Genomic DNA, 21944 nt, shown 5'->3' on the forward strand with positions numbered 1-21944 from the left:
AAAAAAATAACAAGATTATGTTATGCAAAATTTTTATTTTCTATATTTTACCTTTTGTTTTCAAAACAAAAACATTAACAAACAACTAAATATACTCAATTATTTTCACCTTTATATCATATCATAAGATTTTTTTCAAACAAAAAATAAAAAACACTCACAAAACACATTAATAATGGGCAGCTCTCAAAACTTAAGCAACAACAAATTGCTACAACGTAGGTAGAGAGATCCCTGTAAGACAATAGTTTGCTAACTAATCTGATTCTGTTTCCACAGTAACGTTTTTCATAACCAAATACTAAATATTCTAAATCCATAACGACTCCTACAATATTAATTAAATTATTGAATTTACAATTCTTATCTGATTAAACTTTAGAGACAAGTGCTAGTTATTTAATATGGTATTGAAATAAATGTTCTGAATTCGAATTTTGTCATACTTCACATATTGAGTCTCCAACCGCTATGGGGAAAAGTTCTTTTTTGTAGAGACGATATACAAATCAAATCCATCCCAAAAGGAACAAGGATCCTCGAGTATAAATAAAGAGTAACCATTTTACGCACCAATTTTTATTTTGTTTCCTCTAACCATATATATACATAGTGAGAGTTGATCAAATAAAGTGTGCTTATTGTAAGACCTCTTTAGAGAGGCCGAGATTAAATAATAACACTGAGAATCATCTTGTTTTTTTTTTTTTTTTTTTTTTTTTTTTGTGACATGTCCACACAAGAGGGAGGAGAAAGGATTCGAACTAGTAATTTTCGTTTCATGAGGTGTGGTCCCTGGTCGATTGAGCTACCGCTTAGGAGACGAGAATCATCTTTTCTTAATTGGTCATTCCAATTAGTCTGGCTACCATGGATCCAAAAGACACAGCCAAAAAGATTTTGAACTCGCAGAAAAGGAAAGTGGTGTGCTTTTCATACAAGGTAATTTTTGAGTGTAATGTGCGTGATGAGTGAGGCCTTAAAATGTTTTCCGTACATCTTTGATGAGTGCCATGTTCCATCCACCTTTAAATGAAAAACAAAAAAAATATTAATGATAAATGGAGCATGCCAACTCATCGTGAGCCAGATTAAAGACAGAATGAAAAGAAACATTTTTCATAATGTGAACAGGTATTTTGGGTGTAATGCTGCCTGCCAAATAGGTATGGCAGTTATTGTATTTATACTACCATTGAGTTTGTCATCTGTACAAAATAACTACAAAGGAATTTAAACATAACAACAAAAACTAAGATTTGTTTTATATACGATTACAAATTTATACAATTCCAAAGACAACTTTTTCAAATTAATCATTGAATTTATTTTTTATATGTGGGTCTTACATATTTAATGACTAATTTATTTATTTGTTTTTTTTAAAAAAATAAAAAAAGTTATCCATGCAATACAAAAGTTGTATAGAAGTTATAAACGTATCATATCTCTATCATTTTTTATCAATTGGTTGCTCTTGTCATTATCTGGCCCAAATCATCCAATGGGATATATTAGGAAAAAGAGATCCACTCACAATAATATTTCCATGTTATAATGATTTAATTCCATATTTAATTATCACCGATCTTGCTCGCATGCAGTAATAAAAAGAAATCGGGTTGTCACGGGATCAAAAGAGAAAATGAAGGAAAAATTCAAAGCGTCTCTTAATGAAGGGAGTGGTGTAGATGATGTTATTTAAAGGGTCATGGAATGAGAGATCGATCATAAGAAAAAAAGACAGAGACAGAGACAGGATCGAGCACTAAAAAAGATGGTGGCAACATTAGCAACTCTAAAATTGTTGTTTGTGGCCCTTGTGCTTCTACTGGCTTGTCCATCAGATGATGCCAGAGTGATCAAACAATACAGGCAGAAGAACGTAAAACGGGGTCTGTTCGAGGGAGTGAATTTTGGGAAGATGCCCAAAGGTTCAACCAATCCTCCATCTGGGCCTAGCCACAAAACCCATAGCCTTCCTCCTACTGCACGAAGGGGCTGAGAATCTAAAACGGGATCCGTTCTCCCCAAACTGGACTTGTTCCTCCAACACAGTTACACATAAATGTTTTTTTTAATTTGATTTTACTAGGGATATATTGTCAGTGATGTATTCACAACAATCAACTTCTCTTTATCGCTTTACGAATAATGGAAAATTATTTATTTATTCAAAATAGTCTACTACCTTCGATGATGAACAGAGAGCAATATGCTGATCCCTGAGTACAATATATATCCTAGACACGATTTAGTTTTTTTTCTACCCAAACTTGATTAATATGGGTAACTGCTGCTTTGTCTAAACCATGAACAGCAAAATTGGCCTATCTCTTTACCTGATAAATTTGCCAGTATCTCAAGTTATTCAAAGCAAATATAATCTCGTCTACAATATGGGCAAATTTATTCCAATTTTTACCTCTTACCTTTACTGTATTCACAAATTTGTGCAGCATTTCCCTCCAATACAATTTCCTGCAAACCCAACTCTTGGCTCAACTCCATTGCATATAACACTGCCAAGGCTTCCGCTACTACCAGCTCTACTAGTATATTTTTTGCTACAAAGCCTTCAGAGTCCCTGACTATATTTTCAAAGCCTCTGCTATAATTCCTAAAAAAAAAATTTCAAAATTTAATTTTCAAATGATGTGTTACAATTCTATTTGAGGACCAAATTTTGAAAGAAAAACAAAAAATAAAAAACAAAAAATTGAAAAGCCTAGTATTTCTCACTAATAGAATAAGGCCCTCACAAGAACTTTTTCACATCCTCTTTGTACCCATTCCCCACACATCCTGAGGGAAAGGGTTGTCCTTTATTGCACAAAGCTGCTTTAATTGTGAGTATTCTTCGAAGTTATTTTTATTTGAATAAATAAATAAATAAATTAAATTATTTTGAATGTTCTTCATTATATATCTTTTTTGAATAATTTATTTCCATTTTTATTATGTTTGACCTTTTCTGAATGTGTATCTTTTCGCATTAATAGTCTTTCTTTTATAGAAATAATTGATTGGTAGAAAAAAAAAAAAAAAATATATATATATATATATATATATATATATATATATATATATATATATATATTGAAGAATACCTATTGAACTGATTTCAAATTTTCTTCATAATAATATTTTTTGAATAATTTGTTACCATATAGATCTCTTCTTAATGTGTGCTTGCTCACATTTAATAAGATATATGATACGTTTACAATTTGTATATATCTCTTGTAGAACTCCAACAACTTTTTTTCAAACTAATCGTTGGATTTATTTTCTTATACGTGGATCATACATATCCAATGGTTTATTTAAAATAAAAAAAAGCTGTTGGAATTCTACAAGAATTGTATACGATTGATTCAATATTGATGAATCTAGAAAAGAGGATTGAGGGTTGGAATGAGCGTATAGCAAAAATTCTTGAACAACCTAATTTTTATTTGATCAGGTAGATCATAATTCCTATAAGTGATCTCTCACAATCACATGCCCAAATTCTCTCAATTGGACCTTTATCATAGAATCTTTTACCGTGTTTACGTTTTTACTCAATAAATTGTAAGTGATGTATTCATATTTTATAACGACTAATGTTTCTTGCACAACTCTTATACAATTTTTGTACAACTCTTAACTACTTTTTTTAATGATCAACCATTGAATTTGTTTTTCTACATGTGTGACATAAATATTCAATGGTTGATCTTAAAAAAAGGTTGTTAACTGCATAAATGTTGGTTGCAATTAATTTTATCTCAGATTCTTTAAACCATTTAAACATAATTTCAAAAAACAAATTTTATCGGTATTCTCAATTTTGAATATAATAAAGAATAATAAAATATAATACAAAAAAAATCACACACTCAAACAAGTAAAAGTCCTTTAATGTTTAATTCTCTAATATTGATCGAACTGGTAATGCCTTGCCCCCAATATTACCATTATTATCATTGTTAGAACAACTTCTTAAAGCCGAATAGTGCTAGTAGACGCCAATCAGGATAGCTTTGATGCTTAAGTTAATATTGTGGTTGAGAAAGAAAACCGGATGCACTAAGTCGGTTTTTAAGTTTAGAGTCAAAAGTCATTTTCACTTAGTTCAGATTTACCTTTTATAGAGGTTCCAATATAAACGTTTTCATGCCTCCATTTTTACGTGTGAGTACCCCCATGATGGCTTAAGTTTTACTGTCAATTATCCTTTAAATTAGGAACGTGTCCCATGTTGTGGATTTGTGTACAGTTATTATCATTGAGACGCATTTCATTAGTTTGGGAATGGATTCATGCTACGCGGGTAGAATAGGATGGGACTTTGGAGGAATTTTGGGCTCATGGGCCTAGTCAATGTCTCCTACAAACTACAAACTACCAAATACAAAATACTTTTATTCATAAGAGATTTGAGATAGATAAGTACGATAATCCACTAAATCATTACAATCAAATGTCTAAAATTATATCCCATAATATACTCTTAACATATATATTGTCACATTGTGAATATGTTGCCGTATTATTTAATTGTTTTAAATAAAGTAGCACTATGTATACAATTAAATACAATAAAATTTAAACTGTGAGATTGGTTTCTCTCCATTTCACTATCTAAAGCTTACACTAAATTTGTAAGCGGTTTAATTGGAAGATATACTTGGCAGTAAATTTATTGTAAAATGTAAAATTATATAATAAATACACGTACAAATATACGTACCTAATCTAAATACTAATATGGAAACCGATTAATAGATTAATACATTCTTAAAGAGAAATGACAAGGATTAGAGGGACATCAACTGGATGGCCCAAAAAGGGACGCTGAAAATTCAAAAGATTGCCTATGTATGGCCAGTTATTAAAGCCTAACTGACACAAGAAGTAAATATTACAGGGACATGAGTTGCATAGCCCAAAAATTAATGCAAATATCAATGAAGCCAAGGAATCATCTCAAGGGACAGCTATCTATAAAAAGGGTCACAAAGGGGAGAGCCTGAATAATCAGATAGAGAGAGAAGCACAGACAAACATGAGTAATTCTAAACGTCATACTTATGTCCCTCTTGTATCCCTCTAAAAATGATGTGGCTTTTAAAATCACCATATGATCAAAATTCAATTTTGATCAATCACAAGCTCAATAGTAATTTTAAAAGCCACCTCATTTTTAATGCAAATATCAATGAAGCCAAGGAATCATCTCAAGGGACAGCTATCTATAAAAAGGGTCACAAAGGGGAGAGCCTGAATAATCAGATAGAGAGAGAAGCACAGACAAACATGAGTAATTCTAAACGTCATACTTATGTTCCTCTTGTATCCCTCTAAAAATGATGTGGCTTTTAAAATCACCATATGATCAAAATTCAATTTTGATCAATCACAAGCTCAATAGTAATTTTAAAAGCCACCTCATTTTTAATGCAAATATCAATGAAGCCAAGGAATCATCTCAAGGGACAGCTATCTATAAAAAGGGTCACAAAGGGGAGAGCCTGAATAATCAGATAGAGAGAGAAGCACAGACAAACATGAGTAATTCTAAACGTCATACTTATGTCCCTCTTGTATCCCTCTAAAAATGATGTGACTTTTAAAATCACCATATGATCAAAATTCAATTTTGATCAATCACAAGCTCAATAGTAATTTTAAAAGCCACCTCATTTTTAGAAGGACACAAGAGAGACATAGGTATGACATGTAGCATTACTCAACAAACATGGTGGTAACCGGTAGGAAATTGTTATGGGTGGCCTTTGTGCTTCTACTGGCTTGCCCATCAGATGATGCCAGAGTGATCAAACAATACGGGTAGGAGAACGTAAAACGGGGTCTGTTCGAGGGAGTGAATTTTGGGAAGCTGCCCAGAGGTCCAACCAATCCTCCATCTAGGCCTAGCCGCAAAACCCATGGCCCTCCTCTTGCACGAAGGGGCTGAGAATCTAAAACAGGATCCGTTCTATCCAAACTGAACTTGTTCCTCCGACACATTTCCACATAAATGTTTTTTTGATTTTACTAGGAAATATATTGTCAGTGATGTATTCACAACAATCAACTTCTCTTTATCGCTTCACAAATAATGGAAAATAATTTATTTATTCAAAATACAACTTTTCGCAATGTACTACTGTATTTCTTTTAAGACAGGTCATTTTTTTCTTGCCACCACTACTAATAATTCAAGTTCCGCCATGAATATAGAGAAATGCTATAATTCTTAAATTTTTCTTTCAAAATTTGGGCTTTAAATGATGTGTCACAATCCCATGAGATGATGACACATCATTTAAGGACCAAATTTTGAAAGAAAAACAAAAAAAAAAAAAAAAAAAAAAAAATTAGAAAGCCTAGCATTTCTCACTAATAAAATAAGGCCCTCACAAGAATTTTTTCACATCCTCCTCGTACCCATTCCCCACACATCCTGAGGTGAAGGGTTGTCCTTTATTGCACTAATTAAGCTGCTTAAATTGTGAGTATTCTTCAAAGTTATTTTTATTGGAACAAATTATTTCCATATTACGTACATTGAATTTCTTCCTTAATGCTCGTCCCTCTTTCTTTTGATAAACTCAAAATTGCTACAATTTCATTCTAATTCTTTACTATGATTCTGTACACGTATTCAAAAGGAAAAATGTTACAAATCATTCTATTGTTTATTCGTCATAAGAAATGATTGTAGTACAACTTTCATATAATTTTAACAATTTTTTTTTTTTAATGATCAATCATTAATGGATCTGTTTTCTTATATATAAGCCCTAAATATCTAATGGTTTATGTTAAAAAGAGTTGTTAGAGTTGTATAAAAATCATACGAAAGTTGTGTAAAAAATATTATCCATTCGCTATACATCTCCATACAACTTTAAAAATAATTGGTTCACAAAAAAATTATGTTGAAGAATACAAGAAGCGATTGAAATGATTTCAAATTTTCTTCGTAACAATCTATATATATATATATATATTATGTTGACCATTCTCAATATGTGTTTTTTCAGGATAATCTTTATTTTATGGAAATAGTTTATTTATTTATTTTTTTGACATGTCCACACAAGAGGGGAAGGGGGATTCGAACTAGTGACATCGGCTTCATGAGGCGTGGTCTCCAGCTGATTGAGGTACCTCTTAGAGAATGAAATAGTTTATTCAATAAAACTAATAGTTCTCTTACACATCTCATTTTTATATTTATTATTGAATTTGTATGATCCAATGTGAGTTTCACTAAGAATAATGATTCAATGCCACCTAAATATACAACTTTTCACCACCTTGCATATGTGGCAAGGTGGTCCCCCACTACTTTTTGAGTTTTTTTTTTTATTTTTTAAAAATAAATTAAAGTGGGGGACCACCTTGCCACATAGACAAGGTGGTGAAAAGTTGTATATTTAGGTGGTAGTGAATCATTACTCGTTTCACTAATTCATTGACGAATTTAAAACTTGGTTCTATAGAAATGTGCAAGAGATGTATGTGTATCATTTTTCTTTTAAGAATACTGAAAAAATATTGAAATTATTTAGGGTGCGTTTGGGATTGCGATTTCGTAGACAATAAGTACGTTTTTAAACCAAATCTCAGAACATAGATCGTTTGGGAACTGCATTTTTAAAAATTGCAATTTGAAAACGCAGAAAATCTGCTTTTTCAAATCGCAGATAAGATGGTGCTTTTTTGAAAACGCAGAATTTTAAAGGTAAATTCGCGATTTTAAAGGCTAAACTGCGATTTTGCCAAACGCTTAACTGCGTTTTTAAAAATCATTTTTTTAAAATCGCACATTTTAAAATCATTATTTTAAATCGCACTTTTTGAAATCACAAACCCAAATGAACCCTTAGAATATTCTTTATTATAAATCTTTTTTGAATAATTTATTTCCATTTTTATTATGTTCGATCTTTTCTGAATGTGTATCTGTTCGCATTAATAGTCTTTATTTTAAGGAAATAATTGATTGGCAGAAAAAAAAAAAAAAAAAAAAAAAAAAAAAAAAAAATTATTTTTAAGAATACCTATTGAACTGATTTCAAATTTTCTGCATAATAATATTTTTTTTGAATGATTTGTTTCCATATATATCTCTACTCAATATGTGCTTGAGCACATTTAATAAGATACATGATACGTTTACAATTTGTATATATCTCTTATAGAACTCTAATAATTTTTTATTTTTTTTTCAAACTAACCATTGGATCTGTTTTCTTTCATGTGAGTTCTATATATCCAATGATTGATTTTTTAAAAAAATTGTTAGAGTTCTACAAGAATTATATATGATTGATTCAGTACCGATGAATCTAGAAAAGAGGATTGAGGGTTGGAATGAGCGTATAGAAAAAATTCTTGGAATTCCTTGGGGATTCTTGATTGGCACTGTGTTAATCATAGTGCAAAGTCGTATCTCTTTGGTTAATAAGATCCAAAAAGTTTATCGATCTCAGGGAGTGCAGATTCATAATCGACATATAGAGATCATTGTGTGTCAAATAACATCAAAAGTGTTGGTTTCAGAAGATAGAATGTCTAATGTTTTTTCACCCGGATAACTAATTGAATTGTATACAAGTTATAAATGCTTCATATCTCATTGAATAAATTATTTATGTATTATTGTGCATACCTATCCGGCCGATGTGTGTTTCTTTCTTGCTAGATACTATGCTCAATATTCGCAATTATTCTTTCATAATTATGTTTTTCAAGGTGCATCTCCTATTTAGTTTCTCAATAATCTATTATTTACGGTCAATAAAGGAAAAGAAATCAATAGTTGAATGATGTTATTTAAGGTGTCTACAATTATATGGCCAAATTAAAAGAATTTGGCCACGTGATTGTGAGAGATCACTCATAGGACTCACCTGACCGGATAAGTGGTTGGGCAATTTAATTTTTATTTGAACAAGTAAATCCATATTCCCATAAGAATTTACATCTTCGGAAATCAAAAAAAAAAAAAAAAAAAAGAATTTACATAGTCCTCTTCCTCTTAAAATCAATCCGATGTGTTGTGATTTCATCTCATTTCTCATTTTCCCTATTCTATCAAAAAATAAAAGAATTTACATCTATGTTAGTATATAAATTAAATGATTAAATTCATCATTTTTTATCAATTTAAACTTTTGGGAGCATCAATTAAATATTCAATGTACCGTTGGACAGTGAATGTTAGAAAATAAATTAAATAATGTGTTATAATATAAATTAAATAATTAAATTCTCCTATTCTTATTGGGTTGAGCTTTAATTTTGAAATAAGTGAAGAAAAAAATATATGCTTCTTACTTTTATATGCAATTTATTTTTTGGGGGGGGGTAACATCTAAACATTAATTCTATTAGCCCAAAAAAACAAGATTATGTTATGCAAAATTTTTATTTTCTATATTTTACCTTTTGTTTTCAAAATAAAAACATTAACAAACAACTAAATATACTCAATTATTTTCACCTTTATATCAGATCATAAGATTTTTTTCAAACAAAAAATAAAAAACACTCACAAAACACATTAATAATGGGCAGCTCTCAAAACTTAAGCAACAACAAATTGCTACAACGTAGGTAGAGAGATCCCTGTAAGACAATAGTTTGCTAGCTAATCTGATTCTGTTTCCACTGTAACGTTTTTCATAACCAAATACTAAATAGTCTAAATCCATAACGACTCCTACAATATTAATTAAATTATTGAATTTACAATTCTTATCTGACTAAACTTTAGAGACAAGTACTAGTTATTTAATATGGTGTTGAAATAAATGTTCTGAATTCGAATTTTGTCATACTTCACGTATTGAGTCTCCAACCGCTATGGGAAAAAGTTCTTTTTTGTAGAGACGATATACAAATCAAATCCATCTCAAAAGGAATAAGGATCCTCGAGTAAAAATAAAGAGTAACCATTTTACGCACCAATTTTTATTTTGTTTCCTCTAACCATATATATAAATAGTGGGAGTTGATCAAATAAAGTGTGCTTATTGTAAGACCTCTTTAGAGACGCCAGATTAAATAATAACACTGAGAATCATCTTGTTTTTTTTTTTTTTTTTTTTTTTTTGTGACATGTCCACACAAGAGGGAGGAGAAAGGATTCAAACTAGTAATCTCCGTTTCATGAAGTGTGGTCCCTAGTCGATTGAGCTACCTCTTAGGAGACGAGAATCATCTTTTCTTAATTGGTCATTCCAATTAGTCTGGCTACCATGGATCCAAAAGACACAGCCAAAAAGATTTTGAACTCGCAGAAAAGGAAAGTGGTGTGCTTTTCATACAAGGTAATTTTTGAGTGTAATGTGCGTGATGAGTGAGGCCTTAAAATGTTTTCCGTACATCTTTGATGAGTGCCATGTTCCATCCACCTTTAAATGAAAAACAAAAAAAATATTAATGATAAATGGAGCATGCCAACTCATCGTGAGCCAGATTAAAGACAGAATGAAAAGAAACATTTTTCATAATGTGAACAGGTATTTTGGGTGTAATGCTGCCTGCCAAATAGGTATGGCAGTTATTGTATTTATACTACCATTGAGTTTGTCATCTGTACAAAATAACTACAAAGGAATTTAAACATAACAACAAAAACTAAGATTTGTTTTATATACGATTACAAATTTATACAATTCCAAAGACAACTTTTTCAAATTAATCATTGAATTTATTTTTTATATGTGGGTCTTACATATTTAATGACTAATTTATTTATTTGTTTTTTTTAAAAAAATAAAAAAAGTTATCCATGCAATACAAAAGTTGTATAGAAGTTATAAACGTATCATATCTCTATCATTTTTTATCAATTGGTTGCTCTTGTCATTATCTGGCCCAAATCATCCAATGGGATATATTAGGAAAAAGAGATCCACTCACAATAATATTTCCATGTTATAATGATTTAATTCCATATTTAATTATCACCGATCTTGCTCGCATGCAGTAATAAAAAGAAATCGGGTTGTCACGGGATCAAAAGAGAAAATGAAGGAAAAATTCAAAGCGTCTCTTAATGAAGGGAGTGGTGTAGATGATGTTATTTAAAGGGTCATGGAATGAGAGATCGATCATAAGAAAAAAAGACAGAGACAGAGACAGGATCGAGCACTAAAAAAGATGGTGGCAACATTAGCAACTCTAAAATTGTTGTTTGTGGCCCTTGTGCTTCTACTGGCTTGTCCATCAGATGATGCCAGAGTGATCAAACAATACAGGCAGAAGAACGTAAAACGGGGTCTGTTCGAGGGAGTGAATTTTGGGAAGATGCCCAAAGGTTCAACCAATCCTCCATCTGGGCCTAGCCACAAAACCCATAGCCTTCCTCCTACTGCACGAAGGGGCTGAGAATCTAAAACGGGATCCGTTCTCCCCAAACTGGACTTGTTCCTCCAACACAGTTACACATAAATGTTTTTTTTAATTTGATTTTACTAGGGATATATTGTCAGTGATGTATTCACAACAATCAACTTCTCTTTATCGCTTTACGAATAATGGAAAATTATTTATTTATTCAAAATAGTCTACTACCTTCGATGATGAACAGAGAGCAATATGCTGATCCCTGAGTACAATATATATCCTAGACACAATTTAGTATTTTTTCTACCCAAACTTGATTAATATGGGTAACTGCTGCTTTGTCTAAACCATGAACAGCAAAATTGGTCTATCTCTTTACCTGATAAATTTGCCAGTATCTCAAGTTATTCAAAGCAAATATAATCTCGTCCACAATATGGGCAAATTTATTCCAATTTTTACCTCTTACCTTTACTGTATTCACAAATTTGTGCAGCATTTCCCTCCAATACAATTTCCTGCAAACCCAATTCTTTGCTCAACTCTGTTGCATATAACACTGCCAAGGCTTCCGCTACTACCAGCTCTGCTAGTATATTTTTTGCTACAAAGCCTTCAGAGTCCCTGACTATATTTTCAAAGCCTCTGCATCATCCGTCTGAGTTTACAACTTTTCGCCATGTACTACTGTATTTCTTTTAAGACAGGTCATTTTTTTCTTGCCACCACTACTAATAATTCAAGTTCAGCCATGAATAAACAGAAATGCTATAATTTCTATTTTTTTTTTTCAAATTTTAATTTTCAAATGATGTGTTACAATTCTATTTGAGGACCAAATTTTAAAAGAAAAACAAAAAATAAAAAACAAAAAATTGAAAAGCCTAGTATTTCTCACTAATAAAATAAGGCCCTCACAAGAACTTTTTTCACATCCTCTTTGTACCCATTCCCCACACATCCTGAGGGGAAGGGTTGTCCTTTATTGCACGAAGCTGCTTTAATTGTGAGTATTCTTCGAAGTTATTTTTATTTGAATGTTCTTCATTATATATCTTTTTTGAATAATTTATTTCCATTTTTATTATGTTTGACCTTTTCTGAATGTGTATCTGTTCGCATTAATAGTCTTTCTTTTATGGAAATAATTGATTGGTAGAAAAAAAAAATATATATATATATTGAAGAATACCTATTGAACTCATTTCAAATTTTCTTCATAATAATATTTTTTGAATAATTTGTTTCCATATAGATCTCTACTTAATATGTGCTTGCTCACATTTAATAAGATATATGATACTTTTACAATTTGTATATATCTCTTGTAGAACTCCAACAACTTTTTTTCAAACTAATCGTTGGATTTATTTTCTTATACGTGGATCATACATATCCAATGGTTGATTTTAAAAAAAAAAAAAGCTGTTGGAATTCTACAAGAATTGTATACGATTGATTCAATATCGATGAATCTAGAAAAGAGGATTGAGGGTTGGAATGAGCGTATAGCAAAAATTCTTGGACAACCTAATTTTTATTTGATCAGGTAGATCACAATTCCCATAAGTGATCTCTCACAATCACATGCCCAAATTCTCTCAATTGGACCTTTATCATAGAATCTTTTACCGTGTTTACGTTTTTACTCAATAAATTGTAAGTGATGTATTCATATTTTATAACGACTAATGTTTCTTGCACAACTCTTATACAATTTTTGTACAACTCTTAACTACTTTTTTTAATGATCAACCATTGGATTTGTTTTTCTACATGTGTGACATAAATATTCAATGGTTGATCTTAAAAAAATGTTGTTAACTGCATAAATGTTGGTTGCAATTAATTTTATCTCAAGTTCTTTAAACCATCTAAACATAATTTCAAAAAACAAATTTTATCGGTATTCTCAATTTTGAATATAATAAAGAATAATAAAATATAATACAAAAAAAATCATACACCCAAACAAGCAAAAGTCCTTTAATTTTTAATTCCCCAATCTTGATCGAACTGGTAATGCCATGCCCCCAATATTACCATTATTATCATTGTTAGAACAACTTCTTAAAGCCGAATAGTGCTGGTAGACGCCATTCCGGATAGCTTTGATGCTTAAGTTAATATTGTGGTTGAGAAAGAAAACCGGATGCGCTAAGTCGGTTTTTAAGTTTAGAGTCAATAGTCATTTTCACCTAGTTCGGATTTACCTTTTATAGAGGTTCCAATATAAACGTTTTCATGCCTCCATTTTTACGTGTGAGTACCCCCATGATGGCTTAAGTTTTACTGTCAATTATCCTTTAAATTAGGAACGTGTCCCATGTTGTGGATTTGTGTATAGTTATTATCATTGAGACGCATTTCATTAGTTTGGGAATGGATTCATGCTACGCGGGTAGAATAGGATGGGACTTTGGATGAATTTTGGGCTCATGGGCCTAGTCAATGTCTCCTACAAACTACAAACTACCAAATACAAAATACTTTTATTCATAGGAGATTTGAGATTACGATAATCCACTAAATCATTACAATCAAATGTCTAAAATTAAATCCCATAATATACTCTAACATATATATTGTCACATTGTGAATATGTTGCCGTATTATTTAATTGTTTTAAATAAAGTAGCACCATGTATACAATTAGATACAATAAAATTTAAACTGTGAGATTGGTTTCTCTCTATTTCACTATCTAAAGCTTGCACTAAATTTGTAAGCGGTTTAATTTGAAGATATACTTGGCAGTAAATTTATTGCAAAATGTAAAATTATATAATAAATACACGTACAAATATACGTACCTAATCTAAATACTAATATGGAAACCGATTAATAGATTAATACATTCTTAAAGAGAAATGACAAGGATTAGAGGGACATCAACTGGATGGCCCAAAAAGGGACGCTGAAAATTCAAAAGATTGCCTATGTATGGCCAGTTATTAAAGCCTAACTGACACAAGAAGTAAATATTACAGGGACATGAGTTGCATAGCCCAAAAATTAATGCAAATATCAATGAAGCCAAGGAATCATCTCAAGGGACAGCTATCTATAAAAAGGGTCACAAAGGGGAGAGCCTGAATAATCAGATCGAGAGAGAAGCACAGACAAACATGGTGGTAACCGGTAGGAAATTGTTATGGGTGGCCTTTGTGCTTGCAGTAGTTGTGGGCTTTCCCTCCTGCCCTACGGAGGCTAGAAAACTTGCAATCTTGGAAGAAGAGGTTTCCTACTACTCGCCACATTTCGGAACACTACCGCAGCAGCCGCCTGTTACTTCATCAAGGCCATCTGAGGGCCCACCCCTATTTGAGATCCCCCTGCCGCCTTTGCCTGGTACTTCAGCAGGGCCACATTTTGAAACGCTTCCATCTGGGCCATCCGAGGACCCACCCCTATATGAGATCCCACCGCTACCTCCGTCGGCTACTTCATCAAGGCCACATTTTGGAACGCTTTCATCTGGGCCATTTGAGGACCCGCTCCTATATGAGACCCCACCACCTCTCCCTGTTACTCCATCGGGGCCGCATTTTCGAATGCCCCCATCTGGACCATCTAGGGGCCCGCCCCTATATAAAATGCCACCACCTCCTGTTTTTGATTAGGTTGCATTAACTTTTCCCGACTGATGAGCTGCACCGTTGTCAATTGTCATATCAAATAAAATAAAAAAAAAGTGGTTACAACTATGATTCTTCGTTTTGGTTTTGCTTTCCTATATATTGTTGTCTTTATTACCTTTGTTTGATTTTGGTTTCCTTTAGTTTTCATCTGCAATCTGATTCTTCTTTTGGATGCAAAGATTTTTGATCCTTTTATTCATTCTCTCATGAACTGACCATTCATCACTTCATTTACATATGCGTGACTTCCTAGACCAAATACAGCCTTGGTTGCGGATCTCTAAGGATCCCGGTGCGTCTTCGTCTTCGTCTTCCTTCGGTTGGCCTGACATCGAAGGATGTTAGCAAAATCAGAAGAACTAGGGGCTGGAAGGGTCGGGTTGGTCAAATACCCAACATATCCACTACCTCTGCTACTAGCTCATCTGTTAAAAATCTCTCAATTTCCCCACTCATTACATCAACTTCATCTCCCAAAGCTAACCACTGTGATTCCCCTGCCAGCACCTTCCCAAGAGTGTCTTTATTACATTTCTTCTCTTGGCCTGCCAACAAGGCATAGAGACGATCTCCGAGCCCAACCCGTGCTGCATGCCTCATCCATGTGTGTGGATCCATGAATTGCTGGTACATCTCCAGGAGTGCAGAATTTATACGGTCAAACAGTAACCTCCTTTCCGACCTTGGACAACAAGTCTGGTCGCAGCACTTCTCAACTTCTTCAAATACAAGGGGGTCAACAGGGCATTCTGGAGAGTGCCATGCACCCATGAACATATCAGGATCAGCAGCGTTAAAACCGGCACCAGTCAAGACGTCAACTATGTAGGAAGGCTCCCAGCCCTCTTCAGTTTTACAAACTCCCTTCTCATTCAGAATGGATCCGTCCCCAACATCTTCATCACTTGAGATGAGTATTGGTCCCTCTGCATACACTTCTGACTCCAACTTGAGCTGCTTAAGTTGCATCCGAAGCCCTAGAAACAGACAAGTCAACGAAACATCGGTAGGTGAAAAACTACAAGAAATTAACTTGCTAACATATGGGATAGGAGGCTCCAAACAATAAGGATTTCTTAATTTATAAACTACAAAGCAATCAAACTAAGTTGGTAACATGAGCACAGATTAAAGGATGGCGTGGCAAAATGCAGTTATAACTGTAGTTCAATCTTGGAAATAGGTTGCTAAAGGCTGGTTGCCCTTTCGAGATTTCTAGGATTATTAGATTTAGGAGTTGAGTCCTGAGATTCTAATAAGATTGAATCAGAGGCACCACCACAGGAGAATACATTCAGAGAAAATCAGCTGAGGTGATCTAGTTGTAACCCAATTACTGCAGTTGTAAGGAGTGTCATAATTTAATTCAAGTTGCTACAAGAACCAGTTTTAGGTTGACATACATTGAGCTTGAAGTCGTGAGAAGATGTATGTTGGGTGATGATTTTAAGGAAAATAGGCACATAGAGCAAAATACTTAAAAAAGGGACTTGCACGTTATCTGTATTGGATGAGTAAGGCTTCTAGTTAAGGTCTAGCAGCGTTTGCACTCAACTTTGAATTGCATTATGGCAAACACTTTAGATGACGAAGTTGTTATTTACATAACAGTGTTACCACATGCAACAGAAAAAATAAAAATAATTGCCATTTTGTGTATCATACGATGTGAAATTGCTAACGAACTTCAAATTTTCGATCACCACTGTAATTTTGAAATTTAAGTAGCATTACCTTATTGATTTATATCTTTTCACACATTCTGAATGAAAAATAAGCAGCAAAATATTCTATGGAAAATGGAATGCAATTTGATTCATAGAGGGGTCTTAAGAACAAGGAATTCCAAAACAATAACTTTGAAGTTACCGTGGAGGTCAGCACTGAGACTCTCAAAGCATTCAGAACATGATGACAGATCATCCGTAAAAGGAGCTTCGAGAACTGAAACTGGACTGGGCTGATCAGCCTCCTTAGAGCTAACTGGAGATTCAAGACCAGGCGGAGGGTGAAGCAAAGGGACTGAACTGTCCTTGGATGGTCCAATCGATTTTTCCTGGAATATCATAAATATTTAGAACCCAAAATATCCTTGATGCAAAATTAAAGATGCCATACTTTTTACTGAACTGAAAATATTAGGAATCCAATATCCGAAAGAATAAATAAATAAATAAACTTTTTTCCATTCATAAGTTATAAACACCTCGTGGGTCTTGAACCCACAACTTTACCCTCTCCCCTCCCCTCTCTATTATTACGGAAGGAGGAACCATTTGAGCTAGCAGAACTAATACACAGAGTTTGGAGGAAATATCTAACAAGCATCTAGATACTTGTATTGTAATGCAAATGAGATTTTCCAATAAGTTGTAAATCATGTACCAATTCATTATTATTGTTTTTAACAGCAACATTCAAAGCAATATTTTTACAGAAAACAATGACTCCTGGTATCGGTCAGAAATTACTCTTCAGGGTCTAAGGTGGACGTAACCTGCAGAAGTGTGCAGATTACAGGCCTCTATCCATAGTGGCCCATCCAGCCCCCTACCGGATTACGAATGCGAAGGCCTTTCCTTTGAAAGGAGACCCGGGAAAGAAAGAGCTATGCTATTGACCGACCCTTTTGTAGTGAAACTGATATTAAAGTTCAGTTGAGCAAAAAGGAACAAAAACACAGCTAAAGGCCTCTCACCGGTTAGAAAAAAGACCCATATGCAACTAACTAATAATCTGAACAAGAAGGTCTATTTACAAAGGGACAAAAGAAAAGGAGAGATTTAATGGGTTGATTTAGTTATCAGCCCATGGTATATTGTAAGGAATAGGTTTCCACAGTTTCTCTATCATTACTGCATCAGTGGCATGCTAAGAAGAATTTAAAAACCAATCAGAATATGTGATAAATCAAACCTGTGGAATTAGGACATCCGGGCCACCAGCAGAGATATCCTTTAAAACCATGCAAGCTGATACACCTGGTAGCATCTCATCAGGAGGTTCAGATGGCATGATCATATTGTCATCTTCCATATCAACCACATTTTCAGGAACTGGCGTCCTATCATTGACATTACCAACTAATGTCTCCAAGATCATAAGATCCTTTTCAGATGGTTCAACCTTTTCAAGGCTAGCCTTCACTTGATTCTGGCTTGTATGAATCTCTGCTGAATACTCATTGCTTTCTCTAACTGTGCAGATAGAAGAATGAGATTTCTTATGACTAGATCTTGAGTTTCTAGGGGCTGAACCTTCTCTCCAATCAGAATTACCCTTCACTCTCTTAATTCTTTCCTTCTTCAAGGCCTCTTTTGGCATCAGATGTCTGCCATCACAAAGTGTTTCACTATGTACGCTTATCTTAGGACTTCCAAAGGCAGTAGAAGAAGCAGGAAGAGATCTTGATCTTGATAAATTTCTGTTAGACCCATCCCTCCAGCCTTCCCTACTGCTGATTCCCAAAGGTTCAACCCACCCCGTAGGTCCATCATCACTGGCAAATTTGTCACTGATTCCATCTGCACAACTCATGCCATCCAAGTTTGCTGGCATCATATCCTTATCGGGTATAGCAAGCATTTCAGCCAGTGTGCTACCCCTACTAACCACTCCCAACTCTTGAGACTTGTGAGTCATTTTCCACCTCTCTGAGAGTCTTTTCTTGGCCTCCCTACTCACAGATGATTCAGTCAAACGGGATGATGAAGGCTTGTACTGGCAATTAAAGTCAAAGGAATTTCTGGAAGTCACTGTAATTGCATCCGATTCATTTCCAGACGTGTCACATGAACTTTCATCCCCAGCATAACCTTTAAATCCAGCAGACGAAAAATTCATAGAACCACTACGAAAACCATTTCTCATTTGTTTAGTTATTTCCCTAGCAATTTCTCTAGATTCTCTGGACTTATGCCTTGAAAGCCCCACATCATCGGGAAAGTTCTTCATTCCCCATAACTCTCCCGACCTATTTTTGATACTCGGAAATTCTGTGTGCACCCTACAATCTGACGGAAAAGCATGCGAAGAACAAGGTGAGGAAGCAGGTTTGGTACCATTCTGGGCCTTCCCAACATTTGGTTTTAATACCACTATACTTGTAGGTAGAGTGGTCAACTCATCCTTCCCTTCAAATCGAAGTTTGGATGAATTAAGAGAATCACAAGAAGCATGTCTGCTGTCAGATTGGCTAATTAGACCACCACAACACTTCTGAGGGGATCTACTGTAATTTCTCCATGGTGTTCGTCTCTGTGATTGCCCAAGTTCATTGCTTTCATACTTTTGAGCATCTGACAACTTCATACCTGCTATGCGACCACAATGGGTTTGGGGAGGAGCACCTTGCAGATCATGCAAATGTTTTGTGAACAATGAATCTGGTTGCTGAAGAAATTTCAACAGACGATCCTTGTTGGAGTCTAGCACCTCAAGTGCATCATGCAACTCCTTTGAATCCTGTAACTTCTGATCACTTGAAAGACGTTTAGCATCCATGAACTTCTGCCGAATAAATGCCATCTCAGCATCGTTGAGCTTTGAGTTTGTAGCCCCTTGCGATGAGCAACTGCTACTCTCAATCTTCGATGTTTCGAAAACCTCAAATACATCCTTAAATTCTTGCTGCTCCTTTGAATTCCTCTTAGATGAGCGACGATCATAAAACGTGCCACTCTTTTGAGCTTTCTCTACTGATGTCCTTTTTAAATGGTTCTCTGAGGACCTCTTTTGTTGTTTGTGAGCAGGCTGCTGAGATGGCAGCCCATCAAGACCCATCAATTTGGCAATAACACTTGGGGACCTCCTTTTGGATTCAGTTTCTTTCGACATCTCTTCAGCTAGTAACTTCTTCATCGGAGCTCCAACAGCTTGTTTTGAAGATCTCCGATCCAATTCAAACATGAACTACAAAGTCCAAATGCATTTGATGTAACTGTTAGTTTAGTATTTTATTTTATTTATACATAGAGAATTCAAAATCAGAATAAAAAAAAGAAATTAAAGTTAATATAACTCAGAAAAGTTGTTCCTCTACCGATATTATGAAAAAAGGAAAGCAGAAACAAACTAATTAATAAGGTTTAATGAACAGCAACAAGAAAATGAGCGCACCAAATCTTCGTCCGTAATACCACTACTGCAAGAACTAGAATCGGAGGCCAATTTCGGATATGTCCTCTGTTTCTGAACCTGCCTGTTTCCTGGAGATGAATCCCTATAATAACATTAGGATTACCATCCAAGAGTAGTAAAAGTGGGGAAGGATCTTCTTGAGCACTTCCGAAGAAAGAAAAGCGACAAAATTTCTAGAATCCAAAAGCCAGGAAACAATCAGCGAACAGAGTACGCCCATATGGACATAAATTGCAACAGAAACCCCTACTAAGCGAAATTAGGAGTGAAATCAGCTTGGGAAACTTAGGTATTGTTTGGTTAGCTAGTCAAAAGAACCTTCATTGCTTTTTTTAGCGAAACTCGAGGCAAAAATTATTATTTTTAAGAGGATGAAACAAAAGAAAGAAACAGAAAAAGCAAATCATTGAATAGGAACATGGCAAAAATCCAAGGAAACAACGAGCAGAGAACAAAGGAAAATTTCCATGTCTGAGAAAAAGCGAAAAAAAAAAAGAAGAAGAAGAAGAAAAAAAAAACAGAACATGAAGAGATAGCAAATAAATGAAAGAGACTGCTTTAAAGAGAACTCAGTAGTCAAGCTGGCAATGCAATGATAACCCATCATATCCCTAGAATTCATTATGTAGAAAGAAACAAAATCATGCTGATGCCACTACAGAAAAGCACTTGCAAATTCGACAAATTGATTTAACAAAAAGCACAAGCAAAGCCGAAACCAAACCTAGTGGATGATCTCTGCATTGCTACAAATATACTGCTAAAGAAGAAGAAAATGAGCTTGGATATTAAAAAATAATTTAAAAAATAAAAAATAAAAATAAAACCCGCAAAGAAACGAAGTTAGAATTTCACATCTTTTTCATTTTCAACTGTTTTATTTAATTATTCCATTTTCACGAAGAGTTTCGATTTCCCTCTTCTTTAATTTTCTTGAGTTTTCTCAGCAACCAAACGGAGGTACAGGCTCCATTTGGTAGCTGCTTTTTTCCTCGGTTTTCTCGGCAACCAAGCAGAGGGAAATCAAAACAACAACCATTTTGAAAAAAAAAAAAAAAAATCTGACCTTCTCGGTGAGCTCGTTCCGTCGAGAACAACCTTTCGCCGGAGCTCCGATCAGCAATGCTCACAATCTTGGATCTCTTTTGCCGAAAATTCTCCATCCTCACTCATCAGAAGTATTCTCTTTCCGAATTACGAGAAAACAAACACGTAATGCTGAACACCTCCAGATCCGAGAGAGAGAGAGGAGAAGGAACCGAGAAAGTCACAGAATACAAAAACCCTAGACTCCTTTTAGCTCATTCGAAAACCCTCCCAAAATCCAAAAGCCGGATCTTGAAGAGAGAGAGAGAGAGAGAGAGAGAGCGGCGAGCATTAAAGATGGGTCCGTTGGAAAGGTCGATGAAGTGGGGAGTGGGTGAGAGTGAGAGTGAGAGGAGTCCGTGAGTGAGTGAGACTGGGGGTTTGGTCTCGTTTTTGAACATTCAAATACCGATATACTGACACAAGGCCTGAGCCGCTGCGCGGGCAAGAGGGCTGCTACAGTATATACTCTCTTTCTTACCGTCTGTGCATCCGCGCCCCTACGCTCCACGTTTCGGCTCATTTACCATGCCACGTCCTCAGCGTACCTTTCCTTCTTGTTGGCTTCCCTTTCACCCCCCCTTCCCATGCCAAACAAGGAACGCCATAATTATTACTACAAAGTTTCGAATTCAATTTTTTTGTTTATTTTGATTCTCCTAAACATGCTAACAACGACTCCAATAGTTGCATCAGACTCGCATTTGGATCTCTCGAGTTCAC

The 21944-nt window shown here is 34.4% G+C and overlaps 2 protein-coding genes across 6 annotated transcripts; one reads left to right on the forward strand and one right to left on the reverse strand.

Moving 5' to 3' along the window:
• Positions 1-14190: 14190 nt before the first annotated feature.
• Positions 14191-21687, reverse strand: LOC133872899 (uncharacterized). Of its 5 annotated transcripts, XR_009901092.1 has the most exons (6): positions 21202-21687; positions 20115-20203; positions 17913-19907; positions 16866-17052; positions 15112-15973; positions 14191-15006 (listed from the first exon to the last, which is right to left on the reverse strand). XR_009901092.1 is itself a non-coding variant. In XM_062310542.1 (5 exons), exons 1-5 carry the CDS (start codon positions 21296-21298, stop codon positions 15381-15383), a joined length of 2961 nt encoding a protein of 986 aa, XP_062166526.1. In that variant the 5' UTR covers positions 21299-21687; the 3' UTR covers positions 14191-15380. The 5 variants fall into 5 exon arrangements, 4 of the variants coding, with proteins under 4 accessions (XP_062166526.1, XP_062166528.1, XP_062166527.1 ...); XM_062310542.1 differs by having other exon boundaries at positions 14191-15973; XM_062310544.1 differs by having other exon boundaries at positions 14191-15973; positions 20115-20217; positions 21202-21685.
• On the forward strand, positions 14484-14978 carry LOC133873345 (proline-rich receptor-like protein kinase PERK9). The gene has a single exon (XM_062311063.1). It carries the CDS (start codon positions 14484-14486, stop codon positions 14976-14978), a length of 495 nt encoding a protein of 164 aa, XP_062167047.1.
• Positions 21688-21944: the final 257 nt, after the last annotated feature.

This window comes from Alnus glutinosa, chromosome 7 (genome assembly GCF_958979055.1).
Source record: "Alnus glutinosa chromosome 7, dhAlnGlut1.1, whole genome shotgun sequence".
Classification (NCBI taxonomy): domain Eukaryota; kingdom Viridiplantae; phylum Streptophyta; class Magnoliopsida; order Fagales; family Betulaceae; genus Alnus; species Alnus glutinosa.